The 23,798-nt window shown below is 43.3% G+C and overlaps 2 protein-coding genes across 4 annotated transcripts in view; one reads left to right on the plus strand and one right to left on the minus strand.

Moving 5' to 3' along the window:
* Window positions 1-150: 150 nt before the first annotated feature.
* Window positions 151-11,913, plus strand: LOC104867189 (eppin). Of its 3 annotated transcripts, XM_010631498.1 has the most exons (5): window positions 151-239; window positions 1,903-2,034; window positions 5,197-5,367; window positions 9,537-9,668; window positions 11,749-11,913. In XM_010631498.1, exons 1-5 carry the CDS (start codon window positions 155-157, stop codon window positions 11,904-11,906), a joined length of 678 nt encoding a protein of 225 aa, XP_010629800.1. In that variant the 5' UTR covers window positions 151-154; the 3' UTR covers window positions 11,907-11,913. The 3 variants fall into 3 exon arrangements, with proteins under 3 accessions (XP_010629800.1, XP_010629801.1, XP_010629802.1); XM_010631499.1 differs by lacking the exons at window positions 9,537-9,668; window positions 11,749-11,913 and adding an exon at window positions 5,858-6,185 and having other exon boundaries at window positions 5,197-5,363; XM_010631500.3 differs by lacking the exons at window positions 151-239; window positions 9,537-9,668; window positions 11,749-11,913 and adding exons at window positions 837-1,335; window positions 5,858-6,185 and having other exon boundaries at window positions 5,197-5,363.
* Window positions 11,914-22,913: 11,000 nt separating this feature from the next.
* The window catches only part of Wfdc2 (WAP four-disulfide core domain 2), a 6,647-nt gene continuing 5,762 nt past the window's right edge, over window positions 22,914-23,798 (minus strand). Inside the window, exon 4 of the mRNA XM_010631497.3 lies at window positions 22,914-23,078. The gene's annotated coding sequence lies outside the window, so the exon portion shown is untranslated. The remainder of the gene's footprint in view (window positions 23,079-23,798) is intronic.

The following is a 23,798-nucleotide window of genomic DNA, read 5'->3' on the forward strand; positions in this document are numbered from 1 at the left end:
GTGTGATTTTCATCCTGTTGGCGAATGTTCAGCAAACTGCTCACTGGCGCTCTTTCCGTAAGTATTGCATCTGCACTCTGGCTGAGAGAGGGAAGTTTGCTACGAGGAAAGGAACAGGGAATGATTCCTCAGATATGATGCCTTCCTCCTCAGGATGGAATCTTCTGGACTTCTGAGCATCCTCGTGCTATTCATCCTGTTGGCGAATGTTCAGCAAACTGCTCACTGGCGCTCTTTCCGTAAGTATTGCATCTGCACTCTGGCTGAGAGAGGGAAGTTTGCTACGAGGAAAGGAACAGGGAATGATTCCTCAGATATGACTTGCCTTCCTCCATCTTAGCCCTGGCCTTGGGTTGGGAGAGAGGGAGATATTTAGATCCCTTCTGTGAAGGCAGCACTCCGGCTCTGGGCAATTGTGTCTCTCAGCCCCTATGCAGATGGAGAGTCCTCTTGGGGAGGTGAGGAAGACTCACAAAATCTAGCATTTGTGGGAGGGACTATAGCAATCTGAGAAGACTGAGGGATCTTCCTGGTCCCACCAGAACGAGACTCCTCTCTTGGGGCATCACATTAACTTCGGGTTCTTATCTACATAGTCCTATGAAGTGCCTCTGCATTGCCAGGGGTTTCTTGACTTTAGGATAAACGCTAATATCTAGTAGTCTTTTAAAATGTAAGACACCAACAATTCATTATTATACTGCAATAGTGATTAATTTCTGTGATATGGGGGATAAAACGTAGAGCCTTTACACTGAGCTACTAGCCAAGCTTTTTTTTTAGTTTGTATTTTTTAGTTTGACAAGGTCTCACTAAGTTGCCCAGAGTGGACTTGAACTTGTGATACTCCTGCCTCAGCCTCCTAGAGTGCTGGGATTAGAGATCTACATCACCAGGATTGGCTAATAATGACAGTTTCTAGCATTTGTTGACTCAAAAAATAGAGATTTCTGAGTAAACATTTAAAAAGGTAAATATTTAAAGAGGGCTCGGTGACAGATTCAGAGAGTTGAATCCTGGTAGCCAAGACACATAGGCAAGTGATTTAAATTCTACGTGCTCCAGTTTCCTCATCTGTAAAACAGGACTGTTAGAATTTACTTCACAGATCCCTGGTGGAGAGTAAATGAGATGATGCATTTGCAATGCTAAGAAGAGTGTGTGGCTTATAGTAAGCACTTAACAAATGCTGGTTAATTGACTGTGCCTTGGTTGCTCTGACTAGAGTTTTACAGCCTTTGTTTCATTTCTTCCTCACAAGTCTTCCCTTCCAGGGACAAATGGATTGCACAAATGAAGAAACCATATTTCAGAGGGGGCAAGTGGAAGACCAGAGTGAGAATTCAAAACTTGAAGTGACTCTAGTGCACTAGGAGTCACTGAACAATGTTACCTCCTGGAGGACTTCACAGACCCTGGCTTTTCAGCAAGGCCAAGAAGACCAGATCAGCCCAAACCATTGGCTGAACAGGGGCAGTTTTCCCATAGGGGGCATTTGCAATGTCTGGAGATATTTTTGTTGTTACAGGAGAGGGGAATGCCTCAGGCTTAGAGTGGGTTGAGGCTAGGGATGCTGCTCGGCCTCCCACAGTGCACAGCACAGCGTCTCTCCCAGCAAAGATTTACTCAGACCCAATGCCACCAATGGTATAGAAAACTTGCCTCAGAGGGGCCAGGGGTAGAAGTGGGTCAAGGAATGGGGCTAAGAAGATTGGGAGTGAGGGTGCCCACGAGGGAAGATAGTATGGGTTGTGCTGGGAATTACGTGAGGAAACCTTAGGAAAGGGACTCTTGGAGGTGGACAAAATGAAAAGAAAGTTCCCTGTCACTGGAAGTGGGTCTGGTGAAGGATGGGCTCTCTTCCCTCCAAGGCTTATGGCCATAAGACGCTTCCTTCCCTAGGTAAATGCCCCAGAATCAGCGAGAACTGTGAATTCAAAGAAAGAGATATATGCCAAAAGGACAGCCAGTGCCAGGACAATGAAAAGTGCTGCGTCTTCAGCTGTGGAAAAAAGTGTCTAGACCTCAAACAAGGTAACATTCAGAAGCTCCAAATAACCACCCTCTCTACTCAGACCCTCTGGGTTAGCACTGACACCTGGATCACTGAGGGCCGGTCCTGGGTGAGGTTGCTGGATTTGGGAGACCTCTGCCCCTAATACGGTGTGTAACATTAGTAATGTTCTTATCCTGTCAGGTAATGACTGGGCCTCAGTTTCACTGAGCAAATGATAGGTGCAGGAATGGGATTCAATCAGGTGGTTTCTTGGCTTCTTTCCAGTCTAATGATTTTCTGAGCACCCAGGTGGCCATTATTTTCCTAACACATAGCAACATTGCTGCTGCAAGTGATAAATCCAGCAATCATCTTTCCTGGCTTTCTGCTCTTAAGCTACTTCCTTTCTGCCTATCCAGATTCAACTTTCTGTCAGGAAACCTGCCTTGACCACCCCAGAACAGAGAGGTTTTCCTTTGCTGTTGCAGGGTTAACTCCATACCCATCTCCCTGGATTCCAAAAAAGACTGTCAAAAATTCTGCATTTATTTAGCAAATATTTACTTGTGCCTCTGAGACTCATTACATCAGCCCATTTTGTACCTCTCTAATGAAATACCAGTGATAGGTTAAGTGTGCGAAGAAAAGAGTTTTCTTTCACTCAGAGTTTTGGAGTCTGTGTCCAAACAGCATGTTACATTCTCTGGCAAGTATCCCATGGCAGTTGGTGGATTGTGTGAGGAAGAGATAGATCACGGGGTACAGAAGCCAAGAGAGATACTAAGGACCCACAGTCCTTCCGGGGGGCATTCCCTAAATCGCCCAAGGACCTATCACTAGGTGTCATCTCCTTAAGGTACTGCCACCTCTGGGCCCAAACTCCCCAGTGTGAACCTTATTGGAGGACACACTGAGGCCATCTCCAAATGACAGGATCCATGGTAGGATCTGACCTGCTCACTGTGGTGTGGAACACGGAAAAGGCATCTCTGGAAAGCAAACCTGCGGTTGAATTCAGAATGAAGAGTAGTGTTTGAGAAAACAAGAGGGTGGGAGGGCTTACCGGGCATAGGGAACAGCATGCACAAAGGCTCCGTGGTGAGGCCCAGAGCGTGGCTTGGTGAAAGGGGAAAATAGCCTAGAATGGAAAAGATGAAACATTTCAGATCTGGTGGGCCAGAGCAGAGTCTCACCTTGATCCCAGAACCATAGAGCTCTGTGAGTTCTATGAGTGGGGGAAGTGACATGATCAAGTTTGTACTGTGCCTCTGGAGTATGATAGGGAAATTGGGGCAATGAAGGACTTTAAGATGAAGCAAAAGGGCAGCTTTAACTAGGCAGCTGAGGGCAAGTGAAGAGTGGGGTGTGTTTGACAGGTAATTAGGAGGTCGGTACCCAGGATTTGTCAAAGGAGTGGAGTAGGCAGGCCAGAGGCTCGTGAGCCTTTGCATGTCTGCAGGTGAGGGATTCCAAACCCAGACTTCCTGAGTTCAAATCTGAGCTCCGGTTTTTACCAGCTGTTTTATCTTGAGCCAATTTACAAATTTCCTCGGCTGTACCTTAATTTCTTTTTTTCTTTTTTTTTTATTACTGGGGATCAAACTCGGGTCTTTGCACTTGCGAAGCAGGCCACTGAACCGCTGAGCTAAAGCCCCGGCTGTACCTTAATTTCTTCAGATAATACATTAACCAGTGTTAAAGGTTTGAGGATCAAATAAATTGATATTCACGAAGTAGTTTGAGCAAGGTCTGGCGCATAACAGCCATCTGATCCTTATTACTTCATTTGTCTTTCTCATCTGCGAGCTCCTAAATAGCAGAGATTGCTTTTTTTTTTTTTTTTTTGTCCCATAAACCTTTTAGTTCATAGCAGATGCTAAAGGAATGTCTTGTTTGGTCCAGGCTAGGATACTTTTTACTTTACTCTCAGTATTCCATAAGGCTCTACAGTGTGCCAGGTCAAGATGACATCAGGCACAATCCCTCTTCACTAGAGATAATCTAGAAAATGAGATCAAGGATATAAACCAAAGGCACATGTACACACATGGTTAAGAAGCAAGGTGGGGAAATGCAGGCTTGATTTAGGTATCTGCAGAGGTTGGGATGTAGAATGGAGTCAGCAATGATCACAGAGGAGTTGGTCATCTGATAAAGGTTTGAAGGAAGGATTAGGCGCATCAGTCATGACAGTGAGCAGCAGTGGGCATATGGCAGTGCAGAGATATGGAGATGCATGGTCTCATGATGAGGTCAATATTGCCAAAGCATGCAACGTCAAAGGGATGAGGCCAGAGCCATGAGTAGGAGCCAGAAGATGAAGGGCCTTGTGGCTTATGGGATGACTTTGGTACCCCATAGTCAAGGTAGGTACTATCCATGGAATGGCACAATCAGTGCGCCTATCAGATCCACCAGAACCTTCCCCCTGGGGAGGTGCATGGGAGGGGCCAGCACTGGAGGTGGGAGGATCAGTTAGGTGCTGGATCACCAGCTCAAGTGTGAGATGCTGAGAATAAAAGTAAAAGGACTGACAGAGAGGTGAGCTATTTGAAAGTAGAAACCAGTAAGACTAAATTGTCTAGCTGCGGAGACTTAACTTTCCCTGAACTCATTTTAGCTGGGACCAGTATTAGTTTTTTAGGATTGCTGCAACAAAGTACTGCAGATTGTTGGTTTAAAATTAGTGAGTTGCCCTACAGTTCAGCAGGCTCAAAGTCTGACATTAATGTGTCAGCAGGGTTCATCCCTTCACAGGATTAGGAGGGAGGAACCTGTTCCACGCTTCTCTATTAAGGTCTGGTGGATAGCTGACAATCTTTGCCATTCCTTGGCTTGTAGGCACATCACTCTGATCTCTGCCTTCATGCTTATGTGACATTCCCCCTGCATGTGCTTCTGTGCCCAAATCTACCCATTTTATAAGGACACTAGTCATACTGGATTAGGAACCCACCCCACTTCAATATGATACCATCTTAACGAGTTACACAGCCACAGTCCTATCACTGGGGATGCAGACACCCACTCTGGGGTCTCCTTATCAGTATGTACAGCATGTTCCTAGAGCTGGGCTCCCACAATGTGATAGGGGAAGAGAGCCTGTTCCAGTTTCATTTCGGCTGGTTACCAGGGAGAACATCACCACCTTGTTGTTCTGGAATAAGCACTGAAATCTCAACTCTGGGGTCTCTCTACAGATGTATGCAGTCTGCCAAAAGAAACTGGCCTCTGCATGGCTTATTTTCGTCGATGGTGGTATAATAAGGAAAATAATACCTGTGACCTCTTCATCTATGGTGGCTGCTATGGAAACAATAACAACTTCCAAACCAAAGGCATGTGCCAGAACTTCTGTGGAAGAAAAGTGAGTCTTGGGGCCCTTGTCTCCCATTTTAACCAGATCCATGCTAAGGAGGTCTGGGTGTTGGCTGGTCCATCACAGGACAGCCATTTCCTTGGCAGACCCAGTGCTACAGCACCAGTTCTAATCAGGAAGTAAGAATTGCCGAAAGGTGATAGTGACTCTGGGGGACCAAAAATTGGAAGGGATGTAAGGATGAGGCAAAGCTAGCAAGTATGATGGGACTTAGGAGGGGTGCAAAGATGACAAAATCTCTGAGACCCATTTCTGAAGGATCACAGCATGCCCAGCCTTGTGCTGGGCACCTTGACCACAAACTATTCCAGTCATCAAATTCCTCATCACAGCTGTTCATGAGCAATCCGACCTCACTCAGTTTTCCTTGAAAGAGACTGATAGCCCCCCTTCACAAACCCACTTTAAATCTCCTCCCTCAAAAAAGATGCATAAACATGACTTCAAAAGCCAGTTTCATCTTATACCTACATCTTCAACAGAGTCTCTTCGTGCAAGTATAAAGACTCATGCACCAGAACGACCACCGGGATTGGCTCCTGCTCCTGACTGTGTGTACCTGACTGATGCTCCAGACAGGATTCCACTGCTCCACTCCCAGCGCGCCAAAAAAAGTTTGGCTCTTCTCAACAGTGAACCCTAGGACCTGCCTCCCTTTCCTTCATCCCCACCTCTTTTTGTGCATAATATCTTCTGTTTGCGTCTCACCTCTACGCATGCTCACCCCTTCATCTCCATCTTCCAGAGTTCCCTGATTATCCACTGAAACTCCCATCTTTTTTCAATAAAGTACTTGGTTTAGTCCTATGACTTTGGGGCTGAGTAATTCATATCTGTTTCCTATATTGAATTTTGCAGAGAATAGGGGTCATTGAAGCTTTCAGGGACATCCTTTAATAGAATGAGGACAATCTAAACTTTCAGAGTTGAGAGCTCTAGAGATGTTAACTTTCTGTTTCTTTTTAAAATGCTAAAACTCTTAGATCCATGAATGTTGCTTTACTTTGGATGCCCTAGAAACTGACCTTGGGAGAAATTCCTGGGTTCAAGTAGTTCGTCCGGGAGATCTCCCAGGAAGCACGTGGTAGGGAGTGGGTGACTCAGGGAAGAGAGAGGAGTCAATTATGAGTGGTCACCAATGTGGGAAACTGCAGGGCAGTCCTGCTGGGCACCTTCAAAGGAACCGTGTGAACCATGTCAAACAGGCCTCCAAATTTTTATCTGTTGCTGGTGATGAGGAAGCCAAGCCAATGATTTTCTTCCCTCCAATGGATGTCTGGGGCATTAAATTCCTGACTCTTCCAGATTGTTCCACGTGCAACCTGAGAAAGCTCCCAGGGAGCCTGAGAAAAGTCAGAGCAGAGAAGGGAGGACTCTGCTGCTAGAGATGGGAAGCTGCCGTGCTCTGTGGATGATACTCAGCCATACAAAGGAACATGAGCCAATGCATGCTACACCGTGGGTGGGCCTCAGAAAAGTGATGCTAAGTGAAAGAAGACAGGCATGACCAGGCTCATACCGTGTGATTCTGGTTACATGAAATGTTCAGAACAAGTAAATCTAGAGATACAGAAAGGAAGATTAGTGTTTGCCTGGAGCTGAAATTGGAGAGGGGAAGCTAGAGAGTGACTGTCAATGGGTACAGGGTTTTCACTTGGAATGATAAGAAATGATTTGGAACTTATAGAAGTGGTGGTTACACAACCTTGTGAATGTACTAAAAATGTCACTGAACTTCTGCCAGTGAATACCTGAATGATTCACCTCAAAATGGCTGATGTTCTATGGTGAAAATTCTACCTCCATTTTAAAGAATGGATTAAAAATGTCCTGTTGAATTACCGTTCACAGGCTCAGGTGTAATTGAGGTAAGCGGAGAGCATAGCCATCTCTACCACATCTGTCCCAGGTTCACTCATACTGACATCACATCTACCCTCTCACTGATGTTTGAAGACTTAAATGGGTAAAACAGCTCAAGAACAATCAGTGGAACATTTTTCAGGTCCTCTCATGCAGCTGGTTCTGAAGCCATAGCTGAGATTATTTCTCTCCTATTTGTTGCCTATTCTAAATTGTACCTGGTGATGGAAGTTCTCAAATCTAAGCATCTTACCTGCTTCCATGGTAGCATGTCCTGAGCAGATACTCTCTGAAGGTTCCGTTTAACATGGAATCAATGCGTCCTCCCCATGTCCCACTAATTATCATGATTTTTACTCTTTGACATGGCAAAGAAAAGGGGCTGGCCAAAGAGAGAGGGAGAAAGACAGAAGGAGAAGCAAAGGAAATGGGGGAGAGGGATAGAGGGAGAGATCCACAAGATAAAAAACATAGAGAAGCATGAAGAGGAGATAAAAAAATAGCAAGAAAAATAGCTATGTCAGGAGAAGGGTAAAATCAGGAAGACAAGAACAAGGATATTCTTAGTTTAGTTTATTAGTACACGTGTGTAGTATACAACTTTCACATTCCTTGTGGGAAGTTGGTACATGTACATAAGACATTTCTTTTTTCTTTCCCTTTCGCATCTCTGCTTCTCCCCTCCACTCATCCCTTGATACCTTTCTCTCTTTTTTGTATACGTTCAAATCATTCTTTGGAAAAAAATTCTAGAGTTGAGCATTCCTTCTCTAGTAGAGTCTGAACACCCTGGATGACTGTGCCCTTCTCCCTGGCAAACCAGAGAAGCCAGGAGTCTCAGATTCTGGGGGATAGGAGCAGCCCATCAGAAGCCCCTTCCCCCAGGATTGGTACTATAGGTGCCAGTTAGTCCTACTGATGGCCTCGGGGACTTGGTGTTCCCAGCAGAGGAGTGTTGCTGGCTTGTCTCCAGAGCCGTCTCTGGAGTTCTGGGCCTGGGCTGGCCAAAATTCAGAGGCCAGAGCTGTTGAGCAGTAAAGCCTAGTTTTGGTGCCACCAGCCAGGCCAGTGCCTCTTTCTAAAAGGAGATTCTTGGGATTTCCGTCATTCCTGGTATTGCTCATCCTCCTGAGGGGTATCCAGGACCCTAAGCTGGTCGAGGGGCTCTTACTAAGTAAGTATTGGGGAGACAGTGCTTTTATCTGAGAGAGAGAACTTGATGAGGAAGGAACAAAGAACAGTTTCACCGCTTTCCTCTTCTTTGGTCTGGGATCTTGGGTGGAAAGAGGAGACATTTGGAATTGTTGCTTCAGCCCTCTTCCTCCTGGTAAGACACCCTTAGTGAGCACAGAAACCTAAGTCTCTAGCAATTGACTCTCCGTCACCATTCCAAGGAGTTCTTTCCAGAGGTGCCTAGGCCTTGAAGCTCATGAAAAGCGACTTTGGAATCTTCCTGGCTAAAGGGACTTTCCCTTAACGACAGGCCATCCACAGAGGCTCCTTGACTTTAGGAGTGAAGAACAGACTCCAGAACCCTTGGAGTACTGAAATATGAACACTCCATCCTTAGCAAAAATGCAAAAATATACTGAGCATTTAAAAAAGTAGTGATTGAAAGTGAGTGTTCAGGAGCCATGCATCCCAGGTTCCAATTTGGGTCCCATTCCCTAATTAGCTGTGCCACCCCCGACAACTTCACATAACCTCCCTTTGCTTCAGACTCCTTTGTATTAAAAGGACCAAGACAGAGATGTGTAATGAGGATTAAGGAGAACTGGCCAAGTGCCTAGTAAGTACTTTATCCATATTAATCATTATTATTATGCCCCAGGCAGCTTTTCAAACTTTGTTGCATTAGTGTTCAAAATGACCCTCTAAACAAATAAGGAAATGAAGTTTTCAGAGAGGATTCCTCCCATTCCAAGATTTGCACAGAGTTCTAAAGCCCAGCCATCTTTGCCAGAAATGGAAATCTCAGTCACCATGAGCTACAGCACCTCCTGGGGGAACATCCAAGCCCAACAAGCTGTAGTGACCAGAGTAGTCCCAAAGAAGCTTGTCCTTCTCTGGGAAACTTATAGGTGGTAGAAATGGCAGCAGGGGTGGATTTAGGGATCAGATAGTGAGTGGTTATAGGGTTGGGGTAGTGGCCAGTGTCATTAGGCTCATGAGCCCCCTATTACTACTTTCTGGGCTCAGGTGGAGGGAAAACAAGCTTCTCCAAATCCACAGTGTTGGGGGAAGGAAAAACAATGGCCCCTTCGAGGTCTGAAGGAAGGATGTCTTCTCCTTCCTTAGGATCCTGTCCCAAAATCAGAGTGAAATGTGAAGTCGAAGAAAGGAGCCAGTGCTTGAGGCACAGGCATTGCCCAGATAAGATGAAGTGCTGCCTGTTCGGCTGTGGAAAGAAATGTTTAGATCTCAGCAAAGGTGTCTGACAGATCCCCTGGATCTCTTCCACCAGGGCCTTCTTCTCCCTCCCCCTCCTGCCCTGACATTGTACATTCCCCTTTCTTGGGTCACCAAGGCTATATCTGACCAAGAATCTCAATGTATCTTCTACTTGACGCAGATCCTGCTGGTGCTGGCCTTGGGAGAAGTCTAGCATTTCTATTTTTGCCCCTGTGTGATGTGAACAACAGTGGAATGTGATGTATGTGATGTGTGCAATTTAGTTTCTTTATCCTGGAACTCAATTTCCCCTTCAATGAGATAGATATGGGTACTGGACCACATGGTCTCTTGACTACTTTTCAGTGATTTTCTGCTATGCCAAGAAGCCACTAAAGCCTCATCAATTGCCAACACTGTGTCAGGTTATGTAATAACTATATAAGACAGGTATACGAGACTTCTCTATCTATACAATCCAGCATGCCTTCTCCGAATGCCTTCAAACTCCTACACTCTTTCCCCCCTGCTTGTGTCACTGGGTTTTAAGGAAGAACATCACAGACTTTTCATCCATTTATTAATTCAACAAATATACATTTATTGGTTCCCCAACCCCTATGATGGGTTCCACTTGCTCATTGTGGCCAGGGGGAACAGAAAAATTTTTCCTGGGGAAAAAAGTTTCATGACTTATGATTTGAAAGACAGACAGCATGCAGATAAAAACTTGAAGCAAAGAGCCTTTCAGGTACAGGTGACAGCAGGTGGAAAAGCCCCTATGGTGGAAGGTAGTAAGATCAGACCTAGAAAGACCAAAGAGCAGAGAAAGTATAAGCAGGGTAAGAGATGAAAAAGATGAAGAGGGTTAAGGGCTCTGGTTTTTGTCCCAAGGATAATGCGTTATCTATATTTAATTCCCTAACCATCTATATGACCTCAGGGAAGGTGCTGACCTTCTCTAAGCCTCGTTCCCCTTATTTGCATAACAAAACAATGAGAGGGTCTAGGACATAAGATTGAATGTTGCCATAGGCCAAATATTAAGAGGGGTGGCTGATTTACTTTAATAAAATTGTTATTTTGTTGTGCTGCAGACTGTGAGGTACTAATGACTTGATTTGTACCTCATAGCACTATGAGAAAAATGTCTCTTCATTAAATGCTTTTTAAAGTTCAGGGTACATTTTTTTTCACTATGAACACCCCTGAAACATCCACTCTGAGCCAAATTATTTGCTAGAAATTACACAGGAGATAATTTCTACCCTTGGAAAACTCATATTCCCATAGAGGAGTGAGAAAGAATGAACCAAAATTACACAGAAGTGATAGATGAGTGTTTCAGTGATAAGTGTGCATTATAAAAGTAAGACATGTGCAAGGTTGAGACACAAGAAAAGCAAGAGGGAAAGGAAAGGATCCAGTAAAGACATCACAAAAAGAGTTGACAATTAAGAGAGGTTTAAAAAAATGAATAGGAGTGCACCTATTTAGCAAGAAAGGCATGAACATTTAGGCATGTTCAAAGGCACATAGACAAGTTAAGTACATATCTTTATAGCATCAAGTTTGAAAGTGTGAGTGTTAGGAGCAGCAAAAGAAACAAAGCTGGAAAGAGAGAAGAAATGGATTTAGGAATGCAAGGCAAAACTTCATCTTGAGACAAGTGGATCAGTGATGTTGAACCAATGTGGGGTAGACTGGAGAAGTCTTGGAGATCCGTTGGTAGCCTGTCTTGGCAGTCTTGGGGAAGATAATGGTGACTGAATTTTTAAAATGTAAAAGAAAGAAACAAACAAACAAACAAAGAAAGGAAAGGAAAAAGAAAGAAAAGCTACTCAACAGGCAAAATTCCTGTGATTTAGTTGTTCAGAAGTTGGGGAGGCCCAATGAGAGGGGCCATGTAGTATCATCACATCTGCTTCTTACAACAGTCATGTAAGACAAGCAGGGTAGTATTTTGTATTCTCATCTTACAATGAAGAAGTTAAGAACCACTGATGTTAAAGTGAGTGGCCAAATATGCTTCTCAACAGAGACGCAATCAGAGGAAGTGAGAGGTAGATTCTCTGGGAAATAGGCATCCAAATAGCTCTGTGCTGTGATCTCCCTGCAGATGTATGCACTTTGCCAAAGGACACTGGACCCTGCTTGGCCTTCCTTCCCTGCTGGTGGTATGATAAAGAAACTGATCTCTGCTCTAATTTCATCTATGGTGGTTGCAACGGGAACCCTAACAATTTCCCATCTGAAGAGATCTGCAAGGTTATCTGAAAAATAAGTAAGTCCCAAATTCCCATGATTTTGCCACACAAAATTCCAATGCCACATAAAAATTTGGGCATTGGTCCATGCTAACACTTCACAGGCCTGGGGGGTGACCAAACCAGCACCAATCAGGAGCTAAGAATTCACTTTGCAGAGATGTAAGTGTAAGGACATTTTGGGAAAGAGAGGGTAGGAAGAGAGGAAATAAACAAAGGGAAATTGGCAAGTATGTGGTGAGTAGGGGGTGCAGGCCAAACCAAAGACTCACCTCACTTTGGTTTTCCTTTACTGCCAAAAGATGTCAAAATAATCCCATCTCTTCTTTTCCGTTATCTGTAAGATTTGGTTCCTGAATTGACCCGGATCTGAACATACCAACCTTTATTCTGCTATCTTACAGACATATTTCCCCAGATACACTCAGGTTGACCTGAAACAATCTCCAGGATCTGGCTTATGATTTGGGGCTGTCTCTATGGGTGCCTGACCAGTGCCCTAATGGTGGCTTCCACCGGCCACATTGCAGCCACTAAGACCTTGGCCATTCCAAAAGCTGAGCCCCAGGATTTTCTTACTCTCTTTGCTCCCACTCATCTTCTCTTTGAACATGGTGCCCTTTTGACCTTTTCTCAGTGTGATTCCCTATCTCTTTAACTTTCAGAACCCCCATTTATTCCCATATGGTTACAGTTCCACCGAATAAAGTGTTCTGTGGTGTCCAATATTTCTGAGTCTCCAAAATTTGCATCTGAAATGTGCAGAGAGTAACGCCTATTCACATCTCTCTAAGAGGTCACTTGCTTTTCTGGTAACAACAAAACAAGGAGTATGAATACCCTAAAAATTGAGACCTCTGGTGACACTGTTACCCTGGAAAAAAATGTTATGAGATGCTTAAGAACAGGGCCAGGGCTGGGGATTTAGCTCAGCGGTTTGGTGGCCTGCCTTACAAGCGCAAAGACCGGAGTTCAATCTCCGGTACCAAAAAAACCCCCCAAAAACCCAAAAAACAAAACAAAACAGGGCCAGGTTACATTCAGGTTCTGTATCATCTAAATCTTATCAATTAGGAGCTCCTTTAAGGCTGATACAAATGAAATGTAAAAGAGAATATTATTTCAATTAAGAATGGAAATCACAACCAATTTCAGGTTTTAAAAAGTTGGCAGATATAACAACTCTGCAGAAAAATCCATAAAATAAATTAATTTATATTTTACATTTATAATATCAATTCTAGAAAAGTCAATTTCTATGGAGAGAATGGAAAAATATATCACTTTTTCATTTGACACGACTTATCAAAATATGATTTTGATCGTAGTAGTGATGCACACAGCACATGCCTGACTGCAAAGCCATGCTTGACATTTGTAGTTCTGTTTGTCAGTTTGTACACTAAAAACACAGGAATTTAATAAGTTCTCTTTTGTAAAATTCCATCAGAAAGAAAATATTCACAGTGTATTTTAAATTGTACAGATTGAATTATCAAGGATATTCTTCCTGGTAAAGAACTTCTGAATAGTTCTCAATAAAAATGAAAGATTTTAAATATTTATAATTTTGTGTATCTGATATTTGGAGAACTTTCTAGAGACTTGTTTTTCTGGCTGCATACATTCCAAAACTCCTTTCTCCTCCACTGCCCACGTCCTCCTAGGACTAGGTACATTCATGCTACAGTATAACCTTTAGCCTCAGTGCCATGCTGTCAAGGGAGGTGCACAGCAGACAATAGGAGTATTGCTTGCAGTCGGGACAGCAAGCAGCAACTTCCTATAAATAGACACGACAGCAAACAGCCCAAAACATATCTCACCAACTCCAAGCTGCATATATCCCTAACTCAATTTCCTTCTGCTGGAGGCCTGAAATGCTGGGAGCCATTCCAACACCACCTGACCCAGGAGCAGTGTGATACAGAGGAAGTCAGAGTGAAAAAGGAGAGTAGCCTGGCTCATTATAGTTAGAATATTGCACTTTTACAGACATTGCAAATCATTCAACAATGTCAATACATAGTTATGGTGACTCCTAGAATGTTAAAAGGAGGCCACTCAAGTGAGGGACACTGAATTGTGAACACTTCAGGGTAAACTCAGCTCAGAAACGACTCATGGATCTGTTTCTGGGGCTGTAGTAAGGAGATAGTTTTACAGTATGGAGTAGAGTGTCACAGAAACTCCAAAATAGAAAATGGTGCAAGGGGAATGAAAGGAGGGGATCCAGGGAATCAAAGAGGTGTTAAAGAGGACTCGTGAAGAAAGGAGGGATAAGGGAGGAAAAAGTATGGCTGGTGTGACAGTTTTATTTATTTATTTTTAATTAATTAATTTTATTGGTACATTTGAGGTGTACGGTGTAATGACATTCATCATTTGGAAATTTGCACCTTTACATAATCCATCTTGGTTCTTATTTTTTCCCCATGCCTCTGCCTTCCATCAACCCTTCACCCCACCCTATCTACAAAGACTTTGTTTCCATTTTTTCCTTTTCTCATGTTAATCCCATTCCCATCTTTCTTTTTTCCTACCCCTCTCATTTCCCCTTCCCCTTTGAACCTTTTCTTCCTATTTCATATTATGTATTATACCTTTTAGTTCTTATTTACACTTTCAGTTTCTCATACTAGAGAAACCGGTATTTATACATATATGCATCCTATTTATTTCACTTAAGAGTATTGCCTCAATGTGCATCCATTTACTATAAATACCTCTAGCTTCTCATTCTTTATTGCTGAGCAGTACTACATTTTATTTTTTTAAAAAAACCAAAACACACACATACACACACACACACACACACACACACATACACACACACATTTTCTTTATCCGGTCTCCTGTTGATGGGCGAATGGATTGCTTCCAAGTTTTAGTTATCACCAATCATGCTGCTATGAACATGGGTGCACATATATCCCTGTGGTAAGATTCTTTTAATTCTTTGGGGAAGTCATGCAGCAGGAGGAGAGCAGGGTCAAATGGGACCTCCAATTCCAGTTCTTTGAGATATCTCCGTACTGATTTCCACAACGGTTACACCAGTCTACCTTCCCACCAGCAGTGGAGCAGAGTTCCTCTTTCCCCACAGCCCTTCCAGCATTATTATTATTATTGAAAGAGCATAAGGGTTAATAGAAGGATGTCCGATGAAGCAGCGGGAGCTGTGTGGCTGTACTGTCTTCTAGTACGTGCTGCAGCTCGTGTTCAGACCCCTGGAGACTGAAATGGTGTGTGGTTCACTGGAGCTGGGGGAAGCGTAGCCTTCTTGTAGTGGTAATCTCTGGAGAGGTGCAGTGTAGCTGGTCTGGAGAGTGCCAGAAGGATCCAGATGCTAACTGAAGCCCCAAACAAGGTAAAAGCCCCTTCTCCCTTTATTTTGCCTGTCAGTTTCCTTTCAGTGCCTCCATTCATAGAGACCAACTAGTAGCAAATTGGAAAAAGAGTGAAGGAAAACTTGGTGTCCAGAATAGCATTCCCAGCATTATAGAGAAGTGTACAGAAAGATGGGTTTGGAGCAGAGATACAATATGTAAGTGACGGGCATATTCAACTTCCCAGCCTCCCTTGCAGCTAGGAAATGGGTGCTTGATTTGGGCTGACAATCAGACAATCTCATCCAAGCCATTGAACTGGAACCCAGTGAGCAAAGAGGCAGAGACAACAAAGAATTCATTCTAATGGTAGAAGCAGACAGCTGCATCCTCTTCTAGAGAGCGGCAGTAGCAGAGATGATGGTGGTGGCATTGATGGTGAAAAGTGGATACTCAGGGCCCAGTGTCCTGTTGACCTGCTTTGCAGCCTTCCATATTCTCATCCATTTTCCTGATTTAATTTTCCAGTCCTGCTAGCGAGTCTGTAAACTACACCAAATTTTAAATTTTAAAAAAAATTCTCTTTTGTTTAAAAACAACCAGAGTTCCATCTGTGTCTAGAAACCCTGATTGCTATGCTGGGGGTGGCATCTGTTAGCTAGAGGGACTCTCAGGTCAAAGTCTCACTGAACAGAACAGAATTTTCTTAACGGAGGAGTTGCTGTCCTTGTGTGTTGTGGTGTGATAGATTCCCTCCTCACAACTAGTTACTGGAATCGGGAATCATGCTGTGGTGGGCCCCATATCCCTCTGGGTTAAGTTTAGCCTTTCAAGGGGTATCCTTGAAACATAAATGGCCAGAAGTGAGTAGTACTGAGGTCATTTACTATTTTATTTATCATTGGAATAACCTGAACATTAGGAAAGACCTGGGACTTGAAGGAGAATCAGAAAGAACACTCTCCCCAAAATAACAGTTTATCCAGGTGTGGTGGTGCACACCTGTAACCTAGCCCTCAGGAAATTGAGGCAGGAGGATTGCTTCAAGTTCAAGGCCATGCTGGGATACATAGTGAGTTGAAGCTAGTCTGAACTACAGAGTGGGATCCCATCTCAAAAAACAAAACAAAGACAAAAACAAAAAAACACTCAAAATAACAAGTTAAAAATTAGACTAGTTTCACTGATAGTAGTAACAGCCTTGTACTTGGGGAGTTGATCTCTAATCTCATCCTAGGACTTAATCTCTATGTGACCAGCAAGTTGCTCTCTTTGCTGGGTCCCAGTTATCACACCTGTACCACTGGGAAAGAGTGAAGAAAGGATTTTTTCCACCCATAGCTCACTTTTTACACTTCCTTAGCTCCCATTCTCACTCCATTAGTGGTGCTCCTGACAATACCAATGGTACTAGTGATGGGAAATAAGCATCAGGAAACCTGTACGACGTGCTATTGAGCACATGCCATTCAGGAAGACCTGGAACTCCAAGCCCCGTTCCGCATTAGCCAAAAATAGAGAGTTTACCTACTCTACTATGGCAATAACATATTGAGAAGGAGAATTGAGCCCATATAACCATCAATGAGATGTGGGTTTTGTGTTTGGAGGAAAGTTTTCACATTCATTTAGTGAGATGTACATTTAATGTCACTCTGTTCATACATAGCCAGCACCACGAGTAACCTTCGTCCTTTGTCTCCCAGACCAAGGCACCGCTGGATGACATTATGCAGTTCCAGGCTTCTCTCTCCTTACCCTGACTTTCATCTTTTGCCAAGAGCTTCCATCTCCATTTAAAAAAGGCATTTATGGAATTTAGACCTCAAAGAGTATACTGGAAATAGAGCAGCAGCCCAGAAGCACATTTCTTATTCTTCAGGATAGGGAATCAATTCAATTCATTTCATCAAATATATGTCAGGTGCATGCTGTGTGCTAGGCACTATTTTAGGTGCTGGGGTTAAAGCCATGAGCCAATGACTCCACCTTCATGGAATGAATGTTCTTGTGGGACAAACACTGTAACATAATAGATGGTAGAAGTGCCATAGAAAATAGGAAGAAAAAAAAAGATAGCGGGAATAGGGGGCTTCAAAGTCTGGGCTCATGGCAGGATTGGAGAAAGGGAGCTAGCAGCCCAAATTTTGGATGAAGGATTAGCCTAGTCAGATTTCCTTATAGGAATTCTTCCTGGACCACTTTGTTCTAGCTTAAAAGTCTATAAATGGAAATGAGAAGATGTAATGAATTATTATCAACTTGATTGGATTAAGAAGTAACTAGCAGATTAGTAAAGCACACTTCTGGGTATGCCTGTGCAGGTCATGGAGGCATGACCTTGAGAAGTAGATATGGTCCCTGGTTCCTCCCTCTCTTGCACTGTTTTCCTGCTCTGGTACCTGACCACAATGAACTAAGCATTTTTGCTTTGCCACACTCTACCACATGATGTTTCTATCTCATAACCAGTTGACCATGGACTGAATTTCCTGAGAATGTAAGCCAAACTAACTTCTCCTCCTTTAAATTGTAAGTATTGGATATCAGTAGCAGGAAAGCTGATTAATACATATGGTATGCTCAATAAAAATCTGCTGGAAATGGGCACAGTTAGCAGTAGTTCCCAAGATTCTGAATAGCTAGTAGGATTCCCTCTTTAAAATACAGAGGACTAGGCATATATTTCAGTGTAGAATGCTTGCCTAGCATAAACAAGGCCCTGGGTTCCATCCCCAGCAATGCAAACAAACAAACAAGTAAAATACATATTGTATTATGCGAAGTATGAGGGAGAAAGGAAAAATTTGTCAAATCCTATCTCCCAGAGATTATCATTGTTAAGGCATTGATGAATATCTTTGCACAAATAGCTCTACAAATATATGGAACTATACATTAGATTCTCATATTTAAGTAGAACCCTAAACTGCCCAGTAATCTCATAGGCTAGTGGTTCTCAAAATTTGTTCTCCAGCCCAGCAACAGCAGTAGCAACACCTGCTAGTACCCAGTCCTCATTGATCAGAAACTCTGGGGTTGGTTCTCACACAGTCTGTGCTCTCACAAGCCTTGAAGATAATTCTGATGCTCATTCAAGTCAGGAAACCTTGGCTGCAAAGAAAAGGAATGTACCCATCAACAGGACAGGTACCTGTGGAGTCAGGCACACCTGGGTTCAGGTTATGGCACCAACACTTACCAACTCTGTACCTCACTAACATTACTTAGCCTCTCTGAGCTTCAGTTTCTTCTCCTGTAAAATAAGGTTAATGGTTTGATCCAATTTACTGGTTAAACAAGGTGTATGAGAGGTTCTCAGTATAAGAGAGCTCCTAATAGATTTGTGTAAAGCACTTAGATTAGCTTTTATCACGCTAAAAAAAAAAACACCACACACACATTGAGAGGAGAGGGAGGGATCATTATTTCCATTGGGTAAGTTCCTTTGGCTTAATGGAGTGGAAGAACAGAGAGATAGAATCAAGAAAATAACAGGCATGTGGGACTCCAGCCTCCACAGAGTCACTTGTAAGGGTCAAGGATGCTGCTGTGATAAGAATCTCAGAAACATTCCAATCTGCCTCACTTAACCTCACATTTTGAATAAACAAGCTCCTTTCCCAGTATCTTTCACCCTTAAGGTCAGTCTTGCTGGTAGGAGGATAAGACAGAGCCTGAATATTTCCCTTGCCTAGGTTGCTGTCTGAAAATTCACCATAGGAATGATCACCCAGTCAGCCAGTGATCCATCCATGCATACATGCGGCATCCATCCATCCTACAACAATGAAGGTAGACTGAGAACCTGTAGACTTTTGCAATGAAACTGCTGGGTTTGATTCTTAGACCCATCGCTTCCTAGCGTGACATGAGGATAGGTGCTTCATCTCTCCAGTCTTATATTTTCATAAAATGTTGAAATCATAGGGCAACTGTGAAGAGTTTAACTATAAGGATTAATCCACTCACACAATGATAGGAACGTGACAGGAGAATACAAAGAAACTTCTAATACTGCTGTAGAGGAGCTTATGGTTCCTGTTCTTTTCTGGTAACAAATATTTTCTGCTAGGCATGGTGGTGCTCACCTGTAATCCCAGCACTCAGGAGGCTGAGGCAGGAGGATCGCTGTGAGTTCAAGACCAGTCTGGGCTACATAGTGAGTTCCAGGTCAGTCTCAACTACATAGTGAGACCCTGTCTCAAAAAACAAAAACAAAACAAATGTTTACTGAGCACTGAGTGCCAGCCTGTGCTGGGCACTAGGGCTGCAGAAATGAGCATAATGTCCTTATTTTTGAGAGTCTCTGTGGCTAAAGAAGGGAACGAATGATGGAAAGCAGCCATCATTTCTCAATTTATTTTCTATTTACCCATGTTTTTCACTGGCTATCTCTGATCCCTCAATAGGCCCAAGATGTGGATATTAGATCCACTTTTACAGTGAAAGAAACTGAAGGTTAATGAAATAGGTCATTTGTTCACGGCCACATAGCTAGAAAATTACTAAATCAACTCTGAATCCTACTCTCAGGTCACTTCCTATCTTTTCCCCACCAACTATCCATTTTTATTGACTCAGCCTAGGAGTGGAAGCCTGAGAGATCTTACTCTAGAAAATCAGACATGGAAGAGCACTAGTTGATGATGGAGTTCAACTCCTTAATATTATAAATGAAGCAGTGGAAATTTGGAGAATTTGCAGTAGCAGATGGCAGATCTAGAGTATGGATTCAAAGTAAGCGTGGGACTTTCACTATGTAAGGCTACTTCCAGAAGTGAGAAATTCACCTTTTCTAGAGTTAGATAAAGCCAAGTTGGTTGGAAAGAAGTCCAGAGAACAGTGGGTGGGGAGAGGCTCATCACCATGTCCTGACCATCAACAGCCCTGCAAGTAGGGCTAACAGATGGGGAGGTGATGGATTTGGCTTCTCTTCCCTACTTCCTTTTTCAGACCCTACCAAAATCCTAAATATATCATCCTTAATATATCCAGTCTATCTGTAGAAAGGATCCCTTGTGGATCTTTCAAAAATGGTTTTACAATTTAAATACTTATGACTGTTATTCTCTATGGTGGCAGCAAAGGCAACAACGACAATTTTTTTTTTTTTGCAAAAATATGTAAGTAAATCTGCAAAGTCATCTGACTTCCTAGCAAACCACGGCCCTCCACGGAGGCAGGATTGCTCAAGGGCCATTGAAGGCACTTTTTAATGTGTGTGTGTGTGTGCGTGTGTGTGCGTGTGTGTAAATAAGAGATGCAGTTCTTCACCCTCAAATTTATTCTCCCTGTTGTATTCCTAAAATCACTTCATCTCTGTGCCTGAAACTCTACAAATGATGCCATTTTGTTTAAAATCTCAAGAGTCTGTAAAATACATACACATGTACAAATACACTGGGAAAATGTCAGAGACCCCAGTAGTCAGGTTCCAGTCTCCACCTGCCCAGTGTGTGACACAGGCCTGAGGGGGAAGAATGTACTAAGAGACAGAACTAAGAGAGAGAAAGCAGGGCTCCAGGATGACCAATGTGGGTGTAACTGACAAAGGCTCTGGACAGTCCCAGGCACCGATATTATGGGCAATCAATCGGGGTAAAGACAACATGTGGTTTCTATGGAAATTAATGTAAAAAAGTCTCATAATGGATAAAACAAAGCAATCTCAAGTTAGGAACAGAATAGACAAAATATAGGATTGTAATTAGAACATTGCCCTTCTAGTCTGAAAGTTTTAGTTGTGGGAACAGAATTTGGGTGTGAGTTACTCTGAGCTCGACATGTAGGCTTCAGCCAGACTCACTTCTGTAAACAAGCCAGTTGTGAGGTTAACTCTTCACAGCCTGCTTTGGGCATAATCAATATTACAGTCCTCATAATAAATATTACAGGAAAATATAGAAGACCTATACACACCTGAGTATGGTTTTTGCCCATTCAAAGATAGAGGTTTTAAAGGAGTGGAGTGAGGGTGAATTAGGAAACTGGAACTGTAGATCTGGGGACATAGGAGATAAGGTTACAACAGAAACTTGGGAAGAAAGGGGAATGGAGGGAGGAACTAAAGTTTTTAACACCATTTTGAATAAAAATGAGTGGATTTTTATGAAAACCCTTAACAGTCAAAGTTATAGCACACCCTTCTGCCACATGGGGAGGGGACTGAAGGGCCCTTGCCCTGGAATTCATTGGTTTGCCTTAAGTCATGCCAATTACTACTGTTTGGAGGGAGAGAAGAAAACCATTGGTGCCTATCATCTGTTCATTTATTGCAAGAGAGGTAGATGAAGCCCAAAGATGAGCAGGGGCTTCTTTAAATTCACAGGGTGGAAATAAAACAGGGACATCCTCGATCCCCCCAAACGTCATTTCCACTACATTGCAACCCTCCCCCCATCACCTTCCCACATTTCCCTTGAATCCAGGGACAGAGGGCAGAATTGAAGAAGGAATATTCACTGGGGCACTCTCTTTATCTTCCACTCTTACTCAGGATCCTCTCTTCAAGCCCAAGTAAGCAGCTTTCCATTGTCCAAGCAATAATAATAGCTTCTTGTTGTGCCAGCCACTGCACTAAACTCTTTATAAATAATATATATATAAACTTCAGTAACTGATAAAAGAAATCATCAATGTTTCCAAGGCCACATGATTGCACAATGGCAGAGCTGGACACTGAGCTCATGTTTGTTCACTACCAAAGTCTTAAACTGCTATGCTACTCTCTTCCACGGATATTTAAATCTCCCCGGGGAACTGATTTCAAGTTATGAGTTTTGTTAAAATGATCTTAAGACACCAAGTTATGCTGCCAAGGCAAATACATCTAGATGTTTCTCCCTCTGACTCAGAGAAGGACCAAGCTGGGTCACTGTAACAGTAGCAGTCAATTGGAGAAAACTGGAATGCAGGATTCCTGGCTGTTCTCTAGGAAAAGTGAAACAGAATCCTAAGTATATCCCATGGCCACTGTCTTCTGTCCAGCTAGAAGAGGCAAAGTCCTGTGAGCCTCCTGAGAACTCCCCCAAAGGAGAGACCACCTGCCTCATTTCTGGCTCCTATTCTCCACGACACCTACCTCCACGCTCCCTCCTCCCTTCTTAATCTCTCACGGTGAGTGACATTCACCATGGCACGATGGAGATGTGTAGGAAAGCTCATGCTGCAACATATGAGAATCTAGTCTATGAGTTGAAGTCTAAGAAAGAAGTTTAAAAGAAGAGTTGGAACCATCCCAAGATGTCACCTTTGTTTTCTGTGTGGCCACAGGAACATGACCACTGGGTGTTAACTACTCTGAGGGCTTTGAGCAGCTACGTGAGCAAATCTCGTAGCCCTGTGTCTGACACGTAGTAGGTGCTGCTGCTGCTGCTGCTGCTATTATCAGAATGAGAGCAGTGAATCTGAGTGACTTTGGAGGCTTTCCATCACCTCTTTGAGCCCGTTTTCTCATCTATCACCCGTGAGAGATGATGACCGATAGTGTAAGATTTAGTGCAAGGATTCACTTGGAAAGTGCTAGCACAGAGGAGCCAAACCCTGCATGAATGTTCCTTGCTTCTGAGTGAATGCCCCCCTGGACTTCACACTTGGATGATCTGGTCACTGCCCCCACTGGCTCATTCATCTCAACCTAAGTCTGGGAAACAGGGACAGTGATAAGAACAGATGCCACAGCTCCATCAGTGCTGAAAGCTGTCACTTTATTGGTTAGGAAAGGGAGAAGCTGTGATCAGCTCAGGAAAGAATGCAGGATCCAGAAAGAAAGGAGGGAGGCTATAATGGAGTCAGATGCGAGGCCAGGCAGAACTTCCTTTCCCTGCTCCTCAGGCTGGTGCTGGTTGGAGCTAGAGGATGGAAATCACAATAATATTATCAGTCACAACATTCATCACATTAGACAAGTGTACAAGGAGTTTAGTTTAAATCCCAGGCCAACTTACCCATGCCAGCATATCACTCGCAAAATGTCATCCCTCTGGGGCTCTCCTTGCAATTTTCTTCAGGTTCTAGATAGACAAGTGTACAAGGAGTTTAGTTTAAATCCCAGGCCAACTTACCCATGCCAGCATATCACTCACATAGCAAAATGTCATCCCTCTGGGGCTCTCCTTGCAATTTTCTTCAGGTTCTAGGCTTATTTCAGATTTCTCCAGAATATATCTAGGTCTATAGCGGTCCGAGATGACCACTAGAAAGCCTCCTAAAGGGCTCATAGGCATTTACCCCTGAGGAATCCCACTAATTCCTTAGGTCAAGCTAAAATGAACTGGTCAAATGGATCTCATGTATTTCCATTCTATAAACAAAATAACTGTGGTCCAGGAAGGTAAGAACTACTTAAGTGTTAGAGCTGAAACATGAACCTGGGTATTTTTGCCTACAAATTCCACCTATGTAGCTGGCCTTCGTGGAGTTAAAAGACAGTTGGCATCACAGGAGAGCTCTGGGTCCTAGGAAGACCATGGCTTCCTTTTGGTCACTAAAGAGCACACTTTGAAGTGGTAAGCAAGGGCCCTTGGCCTTGGAGCTTGCGTTCTCTCTCTCTCTCTCTCTCTCTCTCTCTC

This window comes from Fukomys damarensis, unplaced genomic scaffold, assembly GCF_012274545.1.
Source record: "Fukomys damarensis isolate Sample0158 unplaced genomic scaffold, DMR_v1.0_HiC HiC_scaffold_22, whole genome shotgun sequence".
NCBI classification, from domain to species: domain Eukaryota; kingdom Metazoa; phylum Chordata; class Mammalia; order Rodentia; family Bathyergidae; genus Fukomys; species Fukomys damarensis.

Excerpts from the sequence above, each read along its gene's own strand:
- LOC104867189 (XM_010631498.1), top strand. The coding sequence starts at position 155 with ATGGAATCTTCTGGACTTCTGAGCATCCTCGTGCTATTCATCCTGTTG. Across the intron at positions 2,035-5,196 it reads GTGTCTAGACCTCAAACAAG|ATGTATGCAGTCTGCCAAAA; the intron begins GTAACATTCAGA and ends GTCTCTCTACAG. Across the intron at positions 9,669-11,748 it reads ATGTTTAGATCTCAGCAAAG|ATGTATGCACTTTGCCAAAG; the intron begins GTGTCTGACAGA and ends ATCTCCCTGCAG.